The sequence below is a fragment of the Pleurodeles waltl genome, chromosome 3_1 (genome assembly GCF_031143425.1).
Source record: "Pleurodeles waltl isolate 20211129_DDA chromosome 3_1, aPleWal1.hap1.20221129, whole genome shotgun sequence".
In the NCBI taxonomy this organism is placed as follows: domain Eukaryota; kingdom Metazoa; phylum Chordata; class Amphibia; order Caudata; family Salamandridae; genus Pleurodeles; species Pleurodeles waltl.
In genome coordinates, this window is record NC_090440.1 from 1971550615 (window position 1) to 1971572613 (window position 21999).

Here is a 21999-nt window from a genome sequence, read left to right on the forward strand (position 1 = left end):
GTACGCCACTGCCGGAAGGCCATGGCTCGGCCTGAAAAAAGACTGACTGTGACCGACCCTACACTTCGGCACCGAAAAAGGCCACCCCTCCGAAAACCTCGGAGTCGACAAAAAGCTCAGTTTCAGACTCCAGTAAACACCAAATTTCGGAGTCGAAAATAAGAAAAACTGATTTGGAGCCAAGACCCTCCTCAACCTTTTCAATCCCGAAAAAAACACACTTCGAAGCCGAAAAAGCCGGCATATACAGAGGAACACAGACTTTCTAAAAGACTTAAAGAAAGCCACAAAACCTCTGAGGAGGAGTCAGAAATATAACCAATACTTCAAATTATGGATGAGCGGCAATCCATGATCCACATCCGTAAAGAAACAAGGAGAATTGTCACAGCACCTCCTTTAAAAACAAAGAGGAAGCTAGCATTTCAGGAGGAATTGGACACTATGCAGCCCCCAACTAAAGTGCTAAAACAGAAAGAGAAGTCAGCTCCTCCTCAGTCTTCTCCTCCTCCTTCTCCTCACCTGCCTACCTCTCCTCACACCAGCCCTACACCAATGCATTCGCCAAGTCATTCAAATGACTCACAACAGGACACTGTTGATCCAGGGGATCTTTATGACCCTGATCCCATCCCAAGCAATGATCCAGACAGCTACCCCTCTAAGCCATCACCACCGGAGGATACTACTGCATATAACCAGGTCATATCTAGGGCTGCAGCCTATCATGGTGTTACAATGCGTACAGAACCTCTAGAAGAGGATTTGTTATGCAACACATTATTCTCAACTCATTCTAGGTACAAATGCCTCCCTACGCTCCCAGGCATGGTAAAACATGCAGATCAAATTTTTAATGAGACGGTGAAAGCACGCATTATAACACCTAGAATAGAAAAGAAGTACAAACTTGCACCTTCTGACCCTGATTATATCACCTATCAGGTACCACCTGATTCTATTGTGGTTAGTGCTGCCAGGAAGAGAGCAAATAGTCAGTCCTCAGGAGATGCACCCCCTCCTGATAAGGAAAGCAGGAAATTTGATGCTGCTGGGAAAAGGGTTGCGTCCCAAGCGGCAAACCAATGGAGGATAGCAAACTCACAAGCACTACTAGCTTGTTATGATAGAGCCCACTGGGACGAGATGCAAGATATAATACAGTATCTCCCCAAAGAACACCAGAAAAGGGCTCAACAGGTAGTGGAGGAAGGCCAACCTATCACAAATAACTAAATAAGATCTGTCCTAGATGCATCAGATACCGCTGCAAAGAGTGTCAACACAGCAGTCACTATCCGTAGACATACATGGCTCCGATCTTCTGGATTCAAGCCAGAAATACAACAGGCTGTGTTAAACATGCCCTTCGATTAAAAAAAAAAAAACATATTTTTGGGCCACAGGTAGACACAGCAATAGAAAAGCTACAAAAAGACTCCAACACAGCTAAAGCAATGGGTGCACTCTATTCTACACCATATAGAGGGTAATTTCGTAAACCTCAATTTCGAGGTGGTTTCAGACCACACCTCTGAGGCATCAACCTCCCAAACAAAACCAGCCTACCAAACACAGTACCAACAAGGTGGCTTTAGAGGCACATATAGAGGACAATATTCCACAAATAGAGGAACATTCCAGACCTCTAAGCAGCCTGCAACACACCTAAAACAGTGACTTCCCTCACTCCCTTCCACGCCACACCTTTCCTGTTGTTTGGAAGACTACAGCAGTTCCACACACATTGGCAAAATATTACCACAGACAACTGGGTGCTATCAATTATCCGCAATGGTTATTGCCTAGAATTGATAAACACTCCTCCAACTATTCCACCAAGGTTTCACAAACCTACCACAGAACACACAATTCTGTTACAAGAAGAGGTCCAATCTCTACTACTCAAACAAGCAATAGAGTTAGTTCCACAGTCTCAGTTAAGAACAGGAATTTATTCACTATACTTTCTAATTCCCCCAAAAGATGGCACCCTCAGGCCAATATTAGACCTCAGGCCCCTCAATCTTTACATCCTGTCAGAACATTTTCACATGGTAACTTTCACAGGATGTCATCCCACTACTACAAAAACAAGATTTCAGACCGCTTTAGACCTCAAGGATGCGTATTTTCACATACCCATCCATCCTGCCCACAGAAAATACCTCAGGTTTGTCATTCAGGGAAAACACTACCAATTCAAAGTGTTACCCTTTGGAATAACAACAGCACCAAGGGTATTCACAAAGTGCTTAGCAGTAGTAGCAGCCTACCTAAGATGACAACATATACATGTCTTTCCATATCTAGACGATTGGCTAATAAAATCAAGCAGTCAAACACAATGCCAAACTCGTACATGTTATGTAATACAAACCTTACACACACTAGGTTTCTCAATAAACTACCAAAAAGCACACCTTCAACCAGCACAAATAAAACCGTATTTAGGTGCAATACTAAATACTCAACAAGCTCTAGCATATCCAAATACACAAAGGACACAAGATTTCCAAAATATAATTCCACAAATACAACCAAATCAAAAAAACACTGTAAGATTTGTCATGAAAATTCTAGGAATGATTGCATCTTGTATGCAATTGTTCCACACGCAAGACTAAACATGAAGCCCTTACAACACTGCCTTGCACAACAATGGTCACAGGCACACAGTCAACTCCAAGATCTAGTGTTGATAGACCGCCAAACATATATGTCCCTTCAGTGGTGGAATTCTACCAATCTAATCAAGGGGCGGTCATTTCAGGACCCTGTACCTCAGACCATAATTACAACAGATGCATGCATGAATGATTGGTTGGGGAGCTCACATAAACAATCACAACATTCAAGGGACAATGGGATGTCAAACAGAAACAGCTACACATAAACCACTTGGAGTTATTAGCTGTCTTTCTAGCACGCAAAGCTTTTCAACCTCTTCTCACACAGAAGATTGTTCTGATCAAAACAGGCAACATGACAACCATGTATTATCTCAAGAAAACAGGGAGGGACACATTCATCCCAGCTGCCCCTTCTAGCCCAAAACATTTGGAAATGGGCAATCCACAACCAGATTCATCTATCAGCACAGTACATCCCAGGGATCGACAGTCAGTTGGCAGATATCCTCAGCAGACGTCACCAACAAACTCACGAATGGGAGATTCATCCTCAAGTACTTGAAAAGTACTTTCAAAAGTGGGGAACACCAAACATAGACCTGTTCGCAACAAGCGAAAAAACACAAAATGCCAAAACTTCACATCCAGACACCCACATCCCCTATCCAAGGGCAATGCTGTATGGATCAATTGGTCAGGGATATTTGCGTACGCTTTTCCCCCCCTCTCCCTTTCCTTCCATTTCTAGTCAACAAGTTGCGTCAAACTTCACTCAAAATGATACTCATAGCACCAACATGGGCACGTCAGCCCTTGAACACCACAGCATTACTAGATCTGTCGGTAGTACCACACTCCAAACTCCCATGCAGACCAGATCTGTTGACACAAAATAGAAGTCAATTCAGACATCCATATCCCAAAGCACTCAATCTAGCAATTTTGCTCCTGAGGTCATAGAGTTTGGATATTTACAACTCCCTTCAGAATGTATGGAAATTATTAAGCAAGCAAGAAAACCCACTACTAGACAGTGCTATGCAAACAAATGGAAAATATCTATATATTACTGTCAATCTAAAAATATGGACCCTCTTACAGCATCATTACAAGATACTGTATGTTATTTACTTCATTTACAAAAATCAGATTTAGCATTTTCTTCAATAAAAATACATCTTACTGCAATTTCTGCATATTTACTAAATATACAACATAGCTCTTCATTTAGAGTTCCTGTCATTAAAGCTTTCATGGAAGGCTTGAAACGCATCATTCCAACCAGAACACCACCAGTTCCATCTTGGAATCTAAATATAGTGCTTACAAGGCTTATGGGACCACCATTTGAGTCAATGTAGTTGTGTCAAATTTAATTTTTAACATGGAAAGTTGCCTTCCTAGTGGCAATTACTTCTTTAGGAAGAGTAAGTGAAATCCAAGCCTTTACTCTTGAGGAACCTTTCTTCCAAGTACACAAACATAAAGTTGTACTAAGAACAAATCCAAAATTTCTACCAAAGTTGTATCACCATTTCATATTAATCAAACAGTGGAACTGCCAGTCTTCTTTCCACAGTCAGATTAAGTGGCAGAAAGAGCTCTACATACATTAGACATCAAAAGAGCTTTAATGTACTATATAGACAGAACTAAACCATTTAGAAAGACTAAACAACTATTTGTAGCTTTCCAAAAACCACATACAGGCAATCCTATACCAAGACAAGGTTTAGCACGATGGATTGTAAGGTGCATCCAAACATGCTATATCAAAGCAAAAAGACAGCTTTTAGTTACTCCCAAAGCACATTCTACACGAAAGAAAGGTGCAACAATGGCGTTTTTAGGGAATATACCAGTGGCTGAAATATGTAAAGCAGCTACATGGTCAACACCACATACATTCACTAAACACTACTGTGTAGACATATTATCACACCACAAGCCACAGTAGGTCAAGCTGTTCTAAGAACATTATTTCAAACAGCTTCAACTCCTACAGGCTAGCCACCACTATTTTTTGGGAGGACAAACTGCTTTGTAGTCTATGCACAGCATGTGTATCTGCAGCTACACATGCCATTGAATGGAAAATGTCACTTACCCAGTGTACATCTGTTCGTGGCATGTTCTGCTGCAGATTCACATGCACCCTCCCTCCTTCCCGAAAGTCTGTAGTTGATTAAGTTAACACATTTGTATATACATTTACATGGACATCTCTTACTTTATACCTATATACTCTATCACTCCTTCAGTTACCCTCTGCGGGAAAACAGTCTAACAGTGGAGTCGATGCCCATGCGCAATGGAACCTAAGAGGAGGAGTCACTCGATCCAGTGACTCAAAAAAAAAAAAAAAACTTATTCGAAGAAAAACATCTTGTAACACTCCAAGTCCAACACTAGATGGTGGACTAATGCACAGCATGTGAATCTGCAGCAGATCATGCCACGAACAGAGGTACACTGGGTAAGTGACATTTTCCATTCCATCCTTCATGCCACACAACCCCCATGGTAGCCATTTACTAGGAGATTTAGCCCCAGAAAGTAGCCTCGGGCAGAAGCTGTGAGTTTGCAGACTCTTAATAAGAACCCCCTACTTTCTGAAACTGAGTCAGTTGACCTTGTTACCTTAATCAAATGCAGCTGCAAATGTTTTTGCCCAACACAAGACACAGATGAAATAAGCAAACTGTTGCATTGTGTGTCTGTCACTGTTTTCACAAAAGTTACTGTACACGGCCTCAGCAGAACAGATTATCTGCAGTGTTCTGTGGCAGAGATTGTGACCAAAGGGTTAGAACAACAGGTACTTGTGGCAAGCAGGCAGACAGGTAATCCCATGGTGAGGCACTTTTACCCCAATAGCTGCATATTGTGTGCTGTAAGCGTTCTGCAAGTAATATCTTCTATACAGAGCTCATCATTGAGACATATTGTCCCGCCTTTTCCTTTGAGTATAGTGCACTATTATCTTTCTCTCTCTTCTCCCCCCCCTTAGCAGTGACATTGTTTAAATTAAAGGTACTTTTTTGGTTTGCAAAAAATCTCTGAGGTAGCGGGTCATATTTTATCTTTCTAAAGTTGTAGAGAACACATTCACCTAGTTCTGCTCCGAGCTGCAAAGCAGGATGTCCACCTTATGAAAGTTTTTTTTTGTTGTTGTCTTTTTGCTATCTAAGTACCATTAACACTAACCTACCACACTTGCCTTCCTCCATACTGCAGTGGGCACGATACCTGAGCAGCTCGGACACTGCTGCTGTGGGCACCCGCAAGGCCATGAGTCAAGAAGTCGAAACTCTTCAGGGGGTATGTTCTTGTTTTTTGGGGGTTTTATGCTAATATAAAATGCCTCTTTCCGTTTGTTAACCATCTTGAGACTGTTCGACAGATGTAGTTCGTATATCTGGAAAACCCCTGTTCTGTATTTCTGTTCACCTCATCTGTGCAATAATATTGCTTATTACATTCTAAATGGGCACGTGTCAGGAGACAGAATTCTGATTTGTACTCGGGTCTATGACAAGGGTTTGCTTTTTTCCTTTCCCTTGAGTTAGAATATCAAGTTTGTGCCTCTTACCACAGTGCTGAGTACCTTAGAAAAAATGTGTTACTTATTCTCCAGTTTTGGAATTTTTCATAGATTCACATTCTTGAATCATCCTTGTTATCGAGTTGACAGTCCTACGGTATATTCTAAAGCAGCTAAGTAATTAGCATAGCTTACAATGCCCACCCTCTTAATGGCGGCTGCTGCGCGGAGCCCCGTGTAAACTCCCTGACCGTCTCTGGCCAGGAGTTTCAGTTGGCTCCACCAGCCTTCCCCCGAGCCCCTGATACTGTTAGACTGCCGTCTGGACAGCAGTTTGAGGCCCTCCTCCACTCACAGGCACCCGCCTGTGCCTCATCCCTGGTGCCTAGTGGTAGGCCTTTCCTGGTGCCCTCGCGTGAGTAATTCCTTCTGTGTTTGCCATAATCTGTTTCTGTGATTTATATTGCCGTTAGTTTTGCTGTGTTTCACTTCCCCGAGTAATTCCTTCTGCATTTGCCATATTCTGTTTCTGTGATTTATATTGCCGTTAGTTTTGCCGTGTTTCCCTTCCCCAAGTAATTCCTTCTGTATTTGCCATAATCTGTTTCTGCAATTTATATTGCTGTTAGATTTGCCGTGTTTCCCTTCCCCGAATAATTCCTTCTGTATTTGCCATAATCTGTTTCTGTGATTTATATTGCCGTTAGTTTTTGCCGTGTTGTTCAGCGCGTCTCAGCCCCCCCTGTTTAACTCTCGTTTTTCTCCTGGTTCTCACTGCCCATTTTCTCTACACCGATTCCGGCCGGTCACTGTTCCCCTGCCGCTGCCTCCCCTGCAGCATCGCGCACACCCATTGGTCCTCCCTCCCTCCTCCCAGCTGCTCCACCCCACCCTCTTAATGGCAGCTGCTGTGCCCCTTGGTCCCCCTAACCCAGACACCCCCAGACAACACTACTCTACAACCACACTCCACTCCCTCAACCCAGGACTACTCCCCGCCTGCACCCAAGCCAACCCCAAACACACGCAGGGACCATTCACCTTCTATGCCTGCCGGTTCTCCTGCTCCCCCCACTAACACCCACACGCCCCACACCAACCCCAACGCTCCCCACAACAAACACCACAACTTCAACGCAGAAGACTCCCACACAGCCCCCGCCCATCCCAACAGACCCTACCACAACAAGCCCCACAACCTGAACACACTCCATGACAACACCACCACAACCCACAGCAACACCAAAACCCCTCACACCAACACCATCGCGCACCACAACAACAGCCCCCACAACCACCTTAACTGCATACTCCTAAACACCCGCTCCTTACACAAGCATGCCAAAGAACTCTGGGACCGTATCACATCACACTCACCAGACATCGTCTTCCTCACGGAAACCTGGACGAACCACTCATCTGAGCCAGACATAGCCACAGCCACCCCTGATGGATACAAACTCCATCGCAGAGACCGCTTAAACAAACCAGGAGGTGGCATCGCCATTATGCACAAAGACACCATTAAGGTCACCACCAACACACACGACACCCTAGACAGCACAGAACACATGCACTTCCTAATTCACATAAACAACACCACCACCATCAGAGGAACACTCATATACAGACCACCAGGGCCTCGCCCTCCCATTCTGTGATGCCATCGCTGACACCATCAGCCCTCAACTCCACAGACTACATCCTCCTCGGTGACTTTAACTTTCACCTGGGGAACCCGCGCGACCACAACTCCTCATCCCTTCTAAATAACCTCACAAACCTCGGACTCAAACAACTGGTCACATCACCCACCCACTCAGCAGGACACAGACTAGACGCAATCTTCACCTCGAGCAACCACATAACCTACACTCACACCACCAAACTCCACAGACTGACCACCACTGTGTCCACTTCTCCTTCTCCAAACCTCCCACACACCACCACCAACACACCACACCCTACCGCATGTGGGACAAGATCCCCTCAGAACACCTGAACTCCCAACATGCGCAGAACCCCCCCACACCAAAGACCCCAGCATTGCTGCTCATAACCTCAATGGATCACAACCTGCACAGACTCACTCGCCCCTCTCAGAAGAAACATCACGACCTGCATCCTCAAGAATGCCCCCTGGTTCACCACTGAACTCCAAGCCTCCAGGCGTGAATGCCGCAAAGCAGAGAAAGCTTGGCGACAGGAACTCTCAACCACCAACTTCTCCACCCTCAAAACCTCCACTCGCAAACACCACCAACTCATACGCACCACCAAAAGAGCATACTACAAGGAACGCATAGACAGTAACTCTCACAGCAGCAAGGAACTCTTTACCATCATCAAAGAGCTTTCCAAACCCAAAGCCAGCAACATAGACCCCACGCACACACAACTCCTCTGCAACTCCCTCTCCAACCATTTCCACCGCTAAAACGTAGACATACACAACAGTTTCAAACCACACACACTCGCCACACACACCTCCGACTCGACCAACAAAGACCCTCCACACCCCCCCAACCTACTACTCACCTGGGTCCCTACCAACAACGAAGAAACTGAAAAAAACTATGAATTTCATCCACTCAGGCTCCCCCTCAGACCCCTGCCCCCATCGCATTTACAACAAAGCCAGCCCAAACATCGCCCCCAAGCTTTGTGACATAATCAACAGCTCTTTCGACGAAGCCACCTTCCCAGACCCCTGGAAGCACGCAGAAGTCACCGCACTACTGAAAAAGCCCAAAGCTGACCCTGATGACCTCACCAACTACCGCCCTATTTCACTTTTCCCCTTCCCCGTCAAGATCGCTGAGAAACTACTGAACACCCACCTGTCCCACTTCCTTGAGGAAAACAACACATTCGCCCCCTCCCAGTCTAGGTTCCTCAAGAACCACAGCTCTAAGATAACCCTCATCACGTGTACTGACAACATCAGAACCAGAGTCGACAAGGGTGAGACCATCGCACTCATCCTCCTGGACCTCTCCGCTGCCTTTGACACTGTCTGCCATCAAACACTCCGCACACGCCTCCACAACGCAGGGATTAGACACAAAGCCCTAGATTGGCTCACCTCCTTCCTCACCGAAAGAACCCAGAAAGTCCGTCTCCCTCCCTTCCACTCCACAGCCACCAAAATCATCTGCGGAGTCCCCCAAGCGTCCTCTCTCAGCCCTACCTTTTCAACATTTACATGACCCCACTCGCCAACATCCTCCGACCACATGGAATCACCATCATATCCTACGCAGACGACACCCAGCTCATCATCTCCCTCACCCGTAACCCTACCACCGCCATAACCAACCTCCACGCTGCACTCCTTGACACTGCCACATGGATGACAGCAAACCACCTGAAGCTCAACTCCAACAAAACCGAAATCATTATTTTCGGCCCCAACAAAACCATATGGGACGACTCCTGGTGGCCCACCGCCCTAGGCCCTCCACCAACCCCGCAAACCACGCACGCAACCTCAGCATCATCCTGGACCCCTCCCTCTCCATGACCCAGCAAGTTAACGCCTTCACCTCCTCCTGTTTCAACACACTCCGCATGCTGCGAAAAACCTTCAAATGGATTCACATAGAGACCAGAAAGATCGTCACCCACGCACTCATCAGTAGCAGGCTGGACTATGGGAACGCTCTCTATGCCGGCACCACACTCAAACGCAAACTCCAGAGAATCCAGAACGCAGCCGTCCGCCTCATCCTGGACCTCCCACACCATGAACACATCTCGTCACACCTCAGATCCCTTCACTGGCATCCTATTGACAAGAGGATCACCTTCAAAATCCTCATCCACGCACACAAATCCCTCCAAAACACCGGACCAACCTACCTCAACGAAAGAGTGAACTCTCCCACTCGCCACCTCCGCTCCGCCGACCTCACACTCGCCACAGTCCCCCACAACCACCGGAGGCAGATCATTCTCCTACCTCGCCCCCAAGGCCTGGGACTCCCTCCCCACCAACCTCCGCAAGATCCAGGACCTTCTGCTCTTCAGAAAAAAAACTCAAGACGTGGCTGTTCGAACAGTACCTCCCCCCCCCCCCCCGCCAGCGCCTTGAGACCCTCACAGGTGAGTAGCGCGCTCTATACATTTTTTGATTGATTGATAGCTTACAATGGTAAAAGGCATTGACTTTAATATCTTATCCACATTATTATTATATATATTTTTTAAGATTTTTATTGGTTTTATATGGCAGATACACAGTACAAGCGTAAATCGGAGATACTACAGGATCACATTTATCTGATTAATATTTCGTTGAAACAACCAAACCCCCCATTTACACACTTGACTAGCCATTTATTACATTTAGTATTTTTTTTTTCCTGCTGCGTTACTCAGAGTGTTGCGCTTGTGTTGCATATCAGGGAGGCTCCAGTTATAGTTGCTATGGGACAACTACTATTTATGATCGCACCCCTATGGGGGCTTAAGGTATTCTCTCTTGCGTACGGTGAAAGTAGGTGGTGGGTACACCTGATTTGCCCGGTACCTTTACTAATACTCCTGTGACAATGTGTTCACACGAGTTGGCCCCTCGTTGAGGGGTGTGAGGGTATGCGCCCCTTCAGCAGTTTTCTTGTCCTGGTGATACCCTGTAATGTTGTGTCTGGATGGGATTCTGGTGAATGCAGTTTTATTGATATATAGCCCCCTTCATGGAGGTTTGTCATTGTTTTTTGTTTCGAGCCTGGATACCAGTGTTTCCCAGGCGTCGCACCCCGTGTGTGTTTGACCATCTCGTGCCAATTTTATAAGCACCTGATGTTCTGTGCGGGCCCACCGCAATGTAAGGGTGTGCCAGGATTTCTGGTCCGGGGCGTTGGGCGCTTTCCAGTGCATTGCTATCAATTTGTTATACATCACGTAGGCTAGGTCTACAAATTTGTGTAAATGTCTGTGTTTTTTTGCCCTTGTCCTCACTCCCAATAAGCAAGATCTGGGGTCCGTTGCCAACTCTAGTCCCGTCCAGTCTGATAGCTCCTTCACCACCCTGTTCCATTCTATTTGCACCCGGGGGCATTCCCAGACCATATGATAAAAGTGAGCCGCTGGTTCCATGCATCTGGGGCATGTCGGTACTATATCGGAGAACATACGTTTTAACCTGGCCGGTGACAGATACGTTTGGTGTATAAAGTTGAACTGGGTGTAGCGGAACCTGGGGTTCCTTGATACCCCCCGGGCGTAGGACAGTGCTTTCGGCCAATCTTCTTGGGGGATCGGGACAGGGAGGACAGTGTTCCACCTCTCCCTAGCTCTCACTAAATAGGGTTCTGGAGGTTTGCTAAGTATTTTGTATAGGCTAGAGATTGCTTTAGTTTGAGAATCGTCCTGTAGTATGTGGTATATTATGGGGGAAGTCTCTGGTACTAGGGCTCCTGTTCCCCATGCTTTTTTAATTGCGTGGCATATAGCGTTATGCAATAAGAATTTACCTGGGTTCACAGAAGTGAGAGCCTGGATTGCTTCAAATGACATTAGTTTGCCATCTTCAAAACAGTCGCCCACCAGCCGTATTCCCGCCTCTGACCACACTGAGGATGAGTGCGGCGCAATCGTCAGTTGCCCCAGGAGATACTCCAGTGGAACATACGGGGTGTATGGGACTGCTCCGTGTCCCTTCTGGATATACCTCCCCCAACATGCATGCGCCACAGCTAGTAAAGGGTTAATAGATTCACTTTTGGAGTGTTTGATTGACAGCCATGTTAACAGTTGGGTTCCTTTTATCCGAGTCTGCATCCATACAGATTCAGCTGACGTCGGTCTATGGAACCAAAGCTGCAGCCACTGTAGTTGTGCTGCAGCATAGTAAAGCTCGAAGTTGGGGGCTCCCAGTCCACCCGAATCCACCGGTCGTTGCAGTGTGGATAGTGCCACCCGTGCTCTGCCACCCCCCCATATAAGCTGTAGCAGCGTTGTGTTCAGATTTCTAAAAAAGCTGCGTGGGAGGATAATTGGCAGAGCCGCGAAGTAATATAGTAGCCGGGGCAAAATCAGCATATCTGCGATCGCTACGCTGCCCGGTGGGGAAAGCGGTAGTTTGTTCCAGAAGCGTAAAGAACCCTTCATGGAGGCTAGTGGTCTCCCCAGATTACCGTCTCTGAGGTCTTCTGTGCTGTGGTATATGTGAACCCCCAAGTATTTAAATGTTTCAAAGCACCATTTCAGGCGCCCGCGTGGTGAGTCTTCCTGCCTTCCTGGTGGCCATCTAGTTAATGGGAACACACACGATTTATCCCAGTTTACTGCTAGGCCAGATATCCTTCCAAACTCAGCTAGGAGTGTCACTATGGAGGGTAACGACTCAGTGCCTTTCCGAGTGTATATAAGAGCGTCAACTGCATATAGCGAGATTACGTGGTATGCTCCGTTCCTGATTATTCCCCAATTGTTTGCCATGGAGCGCACTTTAGATGCTAGTGGTTCCATTGCTATAGCAAACAATAATGGGGAGAGGGGACAGCCCTGTCTCGTACCCCTTGATACAGGGAAACTGTCAGAGATCACTCCACCCGTTTTCACTCTGGCTTGTGGATTTGAGTATAGTGTGCGGACCCATCGCACATAGTTAGGACCTATTCCCATCTGCTGCATTGTAGTCAAGTAGAAATCCCACTCCAGCGTGTCAAACGCCTTTTCAATATCTAGTGACAGCACCATTTCGTCATATGCGTCGGGGGAGGTGTCCCCTATTACGCTCAGGAGCCTACGGATATTTAAAGAAGTGTTACGCTTCGAAATGAAGCCGTTTTTATCCACATTATTTGTAAAGAACCAAACTTTAGCCAATTAGGCTATAGCACCATTGGAACACTCCCAACAAAGGCATCTTCCCTCAGATTTCGAAGCACTAGTGTGAATAGTTATTAAGGGCCAGATGTAGCAAAGTAAAATTTTGTGAGTTGCAAATTGTGAGTCATACTGACTCGCAATTTGCAACTCGCAAAATTTTATGCAGAAAGGTGTCTCAGACATTATCTGCAACTCGCTATGGGGTTGCAAAGACCCACCTCATTAATATTCATGAGGTGGGTTGCATTTTGCGACCCCATAGCGAGTCCATGCACTCACAGGGATGGTGGCCTGCTGGAGACAGCAGACCTCCATGTCTGTGACTGCTTTTTTAATAAAGCATTTTTTTTTTTCTTTTTGCAGCCCGTTTTCCTTAAAGGAAAACGAGTTGCAAAAAGAAAAGCAGCCCGTTTTCCTTAAAGGAAAACGAGTTGCAAAAAGAAAAACTTCCGAAACCATTTGGTTTCGGTTTTTTTCAGAGCAGGCAGTGGTCCATAGGACCACTGCCTGCTCTGAAAAAACATTTTTATCGGCATTCACAAAGGGGAAGGGGTCCCATGGGGACCCCTTCCCTTTTGCGAATGAGTTACCACCCACTTCAAGTGGGTGGTAACTGCGAGTTGGTTTGCGAACGCATTCGCAGTCTCACAAAGCAACTCAGCATGGGGATGCGGTCGCAAATAGGAAGGGACCACCCATTCCTATTTACAAGCCGCATCCCCAAATTGCGAGTCGGTACCGACTCGCAATTTGGGGATGAGCATCGCGTTAGGCTGTTTGCATGGCGCAAACTGCGTTTTTCGCAGTTTGCAACATGCAAACGGCTACCTACATTTGGCCCTAAGTGCCAAGAAGGAGAGCCTCTAAGGGGAGGAAGGTGGGTCACATGTGAATCTGTGAAATATTCCAACACTGGAGAACTAGAGTTACAGGTAAGTAACATATTTTTTCTCCAGTATTGGAGTATCTCTCATAAATTCACATGCTTGAATCAGAATAGCAAGCAGTTATAAACCATGGTTAATAAAATGTGCCATGATTAGAGTAGCAGATGGGTACAAATGTACACATTTGTTAATAGCAGGCTAACTTTATGGAAAAAGATGCAGAAGTGCTGCTTGTCCCATAGCATCTTTGCAGTGAGCCGCATCTAGACAGTAATGCTGCGTGAAAGTATGTCTGCTTTTCCAAGTTGTAGCATGGCATATACTGTTGATAGGAACTCCAGCGAGCAGAGCCTCTGTTGTTGAAACTGCTCATGTGCATTGTGCTTTAGCCTTTAGATGCAGAGGCCTGCTGGCTTTAGAATGGCAGAATTGTAGGGCTGTTTTGATCCATCTGCTATGGTAGCTGTAGTCACCGGACCTCGTTTGTTATGGCTACTATGTGCCACAAATAACTAGTCTGTAGTGCAAAGGTCTTTTGTATGTTGCAGATAGAACTTCAAACACCTTTTTACAGTATGTAAGTTTCTTGTAGCAGGTGTCTATGGATTTGGGAAGAAAGTTCCGAGTACAATAGGCTCATTGAGTTGGAAGTCTGTTGGAACTTATGAACTTTGTGAGTTAGTTCCAAGAATTACCGTATTGTCTTTGAATTGCAAAAAGATTCTTGGATCGTGAATGCCAGGAGCTTACTCACTCTTCTTGTGACAGTAAATGCCAGAAGCAAAGCAACTTTCCATGTAAAAACATGAGATCTAACCTGTAAATTGGCTCAAAGGGGCTTTTCAGAAGTTGAGGTAGCACAATGTTGAGTTGTCATGTTGGTGGAGGTGACTTTATTGGAGGAAATACTCTGAACAGCCCTCAACCCCTTCGCTGCCAGGCCTTTTCCCCCTCAGTTGCCAAGCCTTTTTTTGGCTGTTTGGGGCAGTTCGCGCTTACGCCCTCATAGCTTTTTGTCCACATAAGCTACCCACGCCAAATTTGCGTCCTTTTTTTTCCCCAACATCCTAGGGATTCTAGAGGTACCCAGACTTTGTGGGTTCCCCTGAAGGAGAGCAAGAAATCAGCCAAAGTACAGCGAATTTTTATTTTTTTATTTTTCTTCAAATAAAATGGGAAAAAAGGGCTGTAGAAGAAGGCTTGTGTTTTTTTCCCTTAAAATGGCATCATCAAAGGGTTTGCGGTGCTAAAATCATCATCTTCCCAGCTTTCTGGAACAGGCAGACTTGAATCAGAAAACCCAATTTTTCAACACAACTTTGGCATTTTAGAGGGACATATCCCATTTTTACTATTTTTTGTGCTTTCAGCCTCCTTCCAGTTAGTGACAGAAATGGGTGTGAAACTAATGCTGGATCACAGAAAGCTAAACATTTGTGAAAAGTAGACAACCTTCTCAATTCAGCAAGGGGTAATTTGTGTAGATCCTACAGGGGTTTCCTACAGAAAATAACAGCTGAAATAAAAAAATATTGAAATTGAAGTGAAAAAAACAGCCATATTTCTCCACGTTTTACTCTGTAACTTTTTCCTGGATGTCGGATTTTTTAAAGCAATATATACGTAACATCTGCTGGACTCTTCTGGTTGCGGGGATATTTAGGACTTGTAAGTTCATGAAAAACCCTAGGTACCCAGAGCCAATAATTGAGCTGCACCTTGCACTGGGTTTTCATTCTATACTGGGTATACAGCAATTCATTTGCTGAAATATAAAGAGTGAAAAATAGGTATCAAGAAAACCTTTGTGTTTCCAAAATGGGCACAAGATAAGGTGTTGAGAAGCAGTGGTTATTTGCACATCTCTGAATTCCGGGGTGACCATACTAGCATGTGAATTACAGGGCATTTCTCAAATAGACGTCTTTTTTTACACACCGTCTTACATTTGGAAGGAAAAAAATGTAGAGAAAGGCAAGGGGCAATAACACTTGTTTTGCTTTTCTGTGTTCCCCCAAGTCTCCTGATAAAAATGGTACCTCACTTGCAAGGGTAGGCCTAATGCCCGCGACAGGAAATGCAACATGAACACATCAAAGTTTTACATTGAAATCTGACGTGTTTTTTGCAAAGTCCTAAGCTGTAGATTTTGGCCTCCAGTTCATCCGGCACCTAGGGAAACCTACCAAACCTGCAAATTTTTTAAAACTAGACACCTAAGGGAATCCAAGATGGGGTGACTTGTGGCACTCTCACTATGTTCTGTTTCCCAGAATCCTTTGCAAACCTAAACTTTGGTCAAAATACAATTTTTCCCCACATTTCGGTGACCGAAAGTTCTGGAATCTGAGAGGAGCCACAAATTCCTTCCACCCAGCGTTCCCAAAGTCTCCCGATAAAATTGGTACCTCACTTCTGTGGGTAGGCCTAGCGCCCGCGAATGGAAATGCCCCAAAACACAACGTGGACACATCACATTCTCCCAAAGAAAACAGACCTGTTTTTTGCAAAGTGCCTAGCTGTGGATTTTGGCCTCTAGCTCAGTTGGCACCTAGGGAAACCTATAAACCTGCGCATTTTTTGAAAACTAGACACCTAGCGGAATCCAAGATGGGGTGACTTGTGGGGCTCTCACCAGTTTCTATTACTCAGAATCCTTTGCAAACCTCAAAATGTGGCCAAAAAAACACCTTTTCCTCACATTTTGGTGATAGAAAGTTCTGGAATCTGAGAGGAACCACAAATGCCCCAAAACGCTATCTGGACACATCAAAATTATCAAATACAAAACTACCTGTTTTTTGCGGGGGACACCTGCGTTTTTGGTCCTGAGCTCAGCAGCCGTCTAGGGAAACCTACCAAACCCAGACATTTCTGAAAACTAGACACCCGAGGGAGTCCAGGGAGGTGTGACTTGCGTGGATCCCCCAATGTTTTCTTACCCAGAATCCTCAGCAAACCTCAAATTTAGCTAACAGATTACATTTTTCCAACATTTCTGTGTGGGATCACCACACCTGGACAAATTTCCTACCACCCAACGTTCCCCTCAGTCTCCCCGTAAAAATTATACCTCACTTGTGTAGGTGGGCCTAGTACCTGTGACAGAGAACAGCCAAAAACATGTTGAAATTGAGGGGGGACCAAAGTGGGTCCAAAAGGAAAGTTTGAAAAAAAAACATTTTTAGACTTACAAGTGCAGCAGAATTTTTATTGGTATAGCTGAGACAATGCTGGGTGTTTGGAATTTTGTGGATTGCTGCAGATTCCGGAAGGTTCCATTACAAAAATGTGGGGAAAATGTGTGATTTCCAGCAGAGTAGGAGGTTTGCAGGGCATTGTGGGTAAGAAAATGGTGCGGGGTGCATGTGAAGCACACCACCCTGGAATCACCCAGATGTTTGGTTTTCAGATGTGTTTAGGTCTTGTGGATGTTTCTACATGGCAGCGTCCCAAAGTCCAAAAAGTGCAGCCCTCACCCTTCCAAGCGTGACGATTTTGAGAGTTAGCCAAGTTCTCATGGCCCAAATGTAAAACCAAAACCCAAAATAACCAAAGGTCCTCTTGCTTGCCGTGGGATAAGATGTTTTAGTGTGCGGGGGGAGAGCTGAAAGACCTTTACCCCCTTCAGTTGGGATAGGGGCATAACCAGGCCCATACTGGTTGGTAGCCACCACCCCACTATTTTTTTTTTTTTTTAATTCTCTGGCATCTAGTAGACTGCCCCGAAGCAGGGCAGAAATGGCCTAAAAGTAATTTTAACCCCTGGGGAGCAACCTTTGCCCCACACATAAAAAATGAAGAAAAAAAAGAAAATATATAAATATATATATATATATATATATATATATATATATATATATCCCTGGTGTCTAGTGGCTTCTGCCCCCCGTGAGGGGGGGGGGGGGCAAAAATGGCCAAAAAATAATTTAGTCACCTGGGGAGGCTCCACTCTTGTCAATAACAAAACAAAAAAAAAAAAACTCCCTGGTGTCGAGTGGGCATTTCTGCTGCCCGATCGCATCGCAATCGGGCTGCAGAAATGCTGAGAAAGACATCAAAGGAAAGGAAAAGCCTTTCCTTTGATGCTTTTCTCGGCCCCTCCCCGATCTTCAGCTTACAGCGCGGAGGCGCAGGCCTCTGATGAGGTCAGCGGGCGATCGCGCACTGACGTCATCAGATGCCACAGGGTCGGAGGGCAGGTGGGGGTGGAAGGGGAAGCGATTCCTCTTCCATCCCTGCAGTGGGGGGGCTGAGGTGGGAGTTCATGGGTGGGAGCGCTAGCACTCCCCATGAGCCGGTCCCAGGACATAACCGTTACATCCTTGGCGCCTCAGCACCACAGCCAAGGATGTAACCGTTACGTCCTTGGCTGCAAAGGGGTTAAGAAATTGCTTGATTAGTCTATTCACCCATAGAGAAGTAAATCTTGCAGTTCTCCTGTATCTAGGATTTGCTGCCAGATGCACTATAATGGAAGAGTTTAACACCAGACCTGCTATAGTTAAAGAAATAAGGTATGGCACGATCTGATCAGGAGCCGATGAAATGGGATGCACTTTTGAGTTTTGACACCATAAGCAAAAATGCCTCATTTTAAATGATGTTAAATTGTAGCGCCGGCCTTGGCCCTTGAGAGAATATCTCTGCACTTCTACGGGATGTCTAGGTGTTGACGTTTATTGTGTTCAGGATCCATGCTGATAAATGCAGAGAGGTAGGGTCTGGATGAAGGACCTGGCGGTGGTTCATTGATAGCAGATCCATCTGGGGCTTCAGCTGGATGTGACTGTCCTCCGACAACAGTAGGAGTTCTGTAATCAGTGTTGTCTTGTCCATCATGGAGCAATAAGTATTAGCCGTCAAGGTTCGCTCTTCGTTTTCTCGGAAAGCCTGGGAATAAGAGGGATCGGGGGGGGAAAAGCATATGCATAGATCCCCAACTGTCTTATCAAAAATGCATTCCCCCAAGACCCTTTTTGATGATCCTAGCTAGTGTAGAACTAGCATGTTTTGTTGTCCTGGGATGCAAGGAGATCTAGTTTTGTATTGCCCCATTGTTGGAATATGGTGTTGAGAATGGATTGATTTAACTCCCATTCATGACAAGTCTGATATGGTCTGCTTAAGGTATCTGCCAAACAGTTGTTGGTCCCCTGAAGATGTTCCACTCCTATGTTTACCTCATGAACCAGTGCCCATTTCCAGATGCTTAATGCTTCTTGTAAAAGGGCTTGAGATCTTGTACCCTCTTGCTTGTTGAGATAGTGCATGCTGGTTGTGTTGTCTGTTCTTATCTACACCAGCGACACCTGTATTTTCAAAAAAGCTTAAAGAGCAAACGAAACCGCTCTGGGTTCCAGAAAGTTGATATGATTCTTTGACTGCTGTAGACTCCATTTGCCTTGTACCTGAAGGTTCTATAAATGGGCTCCCCAGCCTTCCAGACAAATGTCTGTTATGACATACTCTGAAATTGGGGAAAAGAACTTCTGTCCTGGTGATAGATTGTTGTGGTTTATCCACCAAAGGAAAGCCTTTTTCATCACTGGTGTGATGTAGATGATGTTGAATCAGCCTTCCACCTGGAGCCATTGTGCATCCAGTTCCTCCTGGAGAGACTTCATTTTAGATGAGCATTTAGAATTAGGAGACTGGCCGATGACATCATGCCTAGGAAAGATTTGAGAAGGCAAACTTAAGCGGGTTGTCTTTTTAAAAGATCGCAGGCCAGTACCAAGAGTTTCCTTTGTCTGTGGACAGGACTGCTTTGTCTTGCAGTGTGTCTAAGGTTACTTTTAGAAAATTGATCTTTATTGAAGGAGAAAGGAGAGACTTTTGATAGTTTACCGTGAGCCCCAAGGTTTGAAACATCTGAAGGCAAATTTTTGTAGCCATGGACACTTGGCGAAGAGAAGGCACCTTTATCAGTAGTTGCGGAGATACAGAAAAACTTGCAGGCCCTTTTACCACACATAGGCTGCCACTGGGGTGAAACATTTTGTGAAGATCTGCAGAGCAGACCTGAGAACAAACAGGCTCTCTTTGAATTGGTAGAGAGTGCTGGTACTGTGAAGGAATTTGTGAGCCTGGGATGGATAGGGATATGGAAATAAGCATCTTGAAGATCGAGGTTTGCCATGAAATCTCCATGATTGAGAAGGTTGAGAATTTCCTGAAGGGTACTCATGCAAAAAGATAGTTTTTTCAGGTACTTCTTGAGCTTCCTGGGTTGTAGAATGGGGTACCATTCTCCTCATTTCTTGAGGACCAGGAAAAAACGAGAGTAGACGCCATTCCTTTTCTATGGCACCCTTGGCTAAGCTAGCCAACACTTCATTGCAAAGAAGGTGGACAATAGAAGGCAAGTATTGTTTTGGGGGAGTATGAGGTGGAACTCCAGGGAACGGCCATATGTGATGAGATCCAGGACCCAATTGTCTGTAGTGCTCTTTTTCAATTTGGGTTTGTAGTGTGAAAGTCTGGCTCCCACATGATGGTGCTCTGCGGATGTTGTAACCGGCACTAAGACCTCCTCACTGCTTTCTGCTAGTGCTTCTGGACGAAGCTGTTTGTTTTCTCCTTTGTAGGTATTTGGAGTTCGATAGGGTTGATTCTGCTGATAGAGAGGTCGAAAGGGCTGCTGGAAGGATTGGTAGGGCTGATTCCTCTGATATCCTCCTCAAAATGAGTTTGCTCCTCACCCACGAGCTCAGCGGAAGGGTGTCTTTCAGAACTGAAGAGTCCCCAAGGACCTAGCGATTTCAGTATCTGATTTGATTGCTAGCAATGCACCGTTGATATGCTTACCAAAAAGAGCCTTGCCATCATAAGGCTTATCTAAGATCTTTGTCTGAACATCAGGTCGAAAGGCTGTAGCCTTGAGCCAGCCCTGACGTCTGAGAACCTCTGATCCTGCCAACTGTCTGAATCCTATAGAAGCAATATCCATTGCACAGTCTATAATTTCAGACGCTGATCTTCCCCTCCTGCAGAATCTTTTTTGCTTTTACTTTCTTGTCCTCTGACAAGAAATCCAGATATGTGGTGCTCTCCGACCACATCTTGCGATCATATCTGCCCAAAATTGCTGGGAATTTGCTGCTCGGACAGTCGTAGCTTACTTGGTGGAGAATATTTTTCCAGTATTATCGAGGCGTCTGACTTCTTTGTCAGGTGGAGTGGTGAATGGAGTGGACTTGTTTTTGGACCAGCATTTAGCAGCTCAGGAAATAACCGAATCTGGCTTTGGATGTTTTCTTAGAAACAAACAGGTGAGTCTTTGATTGCTTTATATTTTTTGACAATTGATGGCAGAACCGCCTTGACAGTAGCTGGTGTTTTCATTATTTTGAGACCTTCCTCCCAGATGTAACTTGCCATATGGAATGCCCTTACTTTTTTTCTGACTGCTCTTTAAAGTCGTATAGAAAACAATCACTTTGTTTAATCCCGATTGGGAGTTGGCAGTTAGTTGCTGCTCTTTCCATTAGTGTGTGAAACACACCAATATCTTCAGGCAGAGAATCCACCAGATGTGGTGCTGGAGGAGAAGGCATCATTCATTCGTTAAGGACTGTGGCCCTCATTCTGACCTTGGCGGTCGGCGGAGAGGCGGCGGTCGGACCGCGAACAGACCGGCGGTATTAAAAATGGCATTCTGACCGCGGCGGTCACCGCCGCGACCGACCGCCACTTCCCCACTCCGACAGCCACGGCGGTCATGACCGACGGGCTGGAGTCTGCGCACTCCGGTCCGGCGGTCGACCCAAGACCGCCAACGGTATCATGACCCTGCTCACCGCCGCGGTTTCTGGCGTTCGGGAACCGCCATGCGAACCCTTCCCTGGCACTGATAGGGGTCTCCCCCACCCCCCACTGCCCCCCCGAGTCCTCCCCCCACACCCTCCACCCCCCTGCCACCCCCCAGAGGTGGTACGAACCCCCTCCCCACCCCGACATGCACATACACGCACCCCGACATGCACACACCCCCAACATGCACATATACACACCCCCTACACACACACATACACAACGGGGACACATACCTGCACACATACATGCCGACATGCGCACCCGCCGAACTACACACATT

General features: G+C 45.9%; 1 protein-coding gene across 1 annotated transcript in view; it reads left to right on the forward strand.

Annotated features, from left to right (window-relative positions):
• Positions 1-21999, forward strand: part of ULK2 (unc-51 like autophagy activating kinase 2) — a 360264-nt gene that overhangs the window by 213360 nt on the left and 124905 nt on the right. The window contains exon 17 of the mRNA XM_069226356.1: positions 5871-5954. Coding sequence (XP_069082457.1) covers positions 5871-5954 — 84 coding nt within the window. The remainder of the gene's footprint in view (positions 1-5870; positions 5955-21999) is intronic.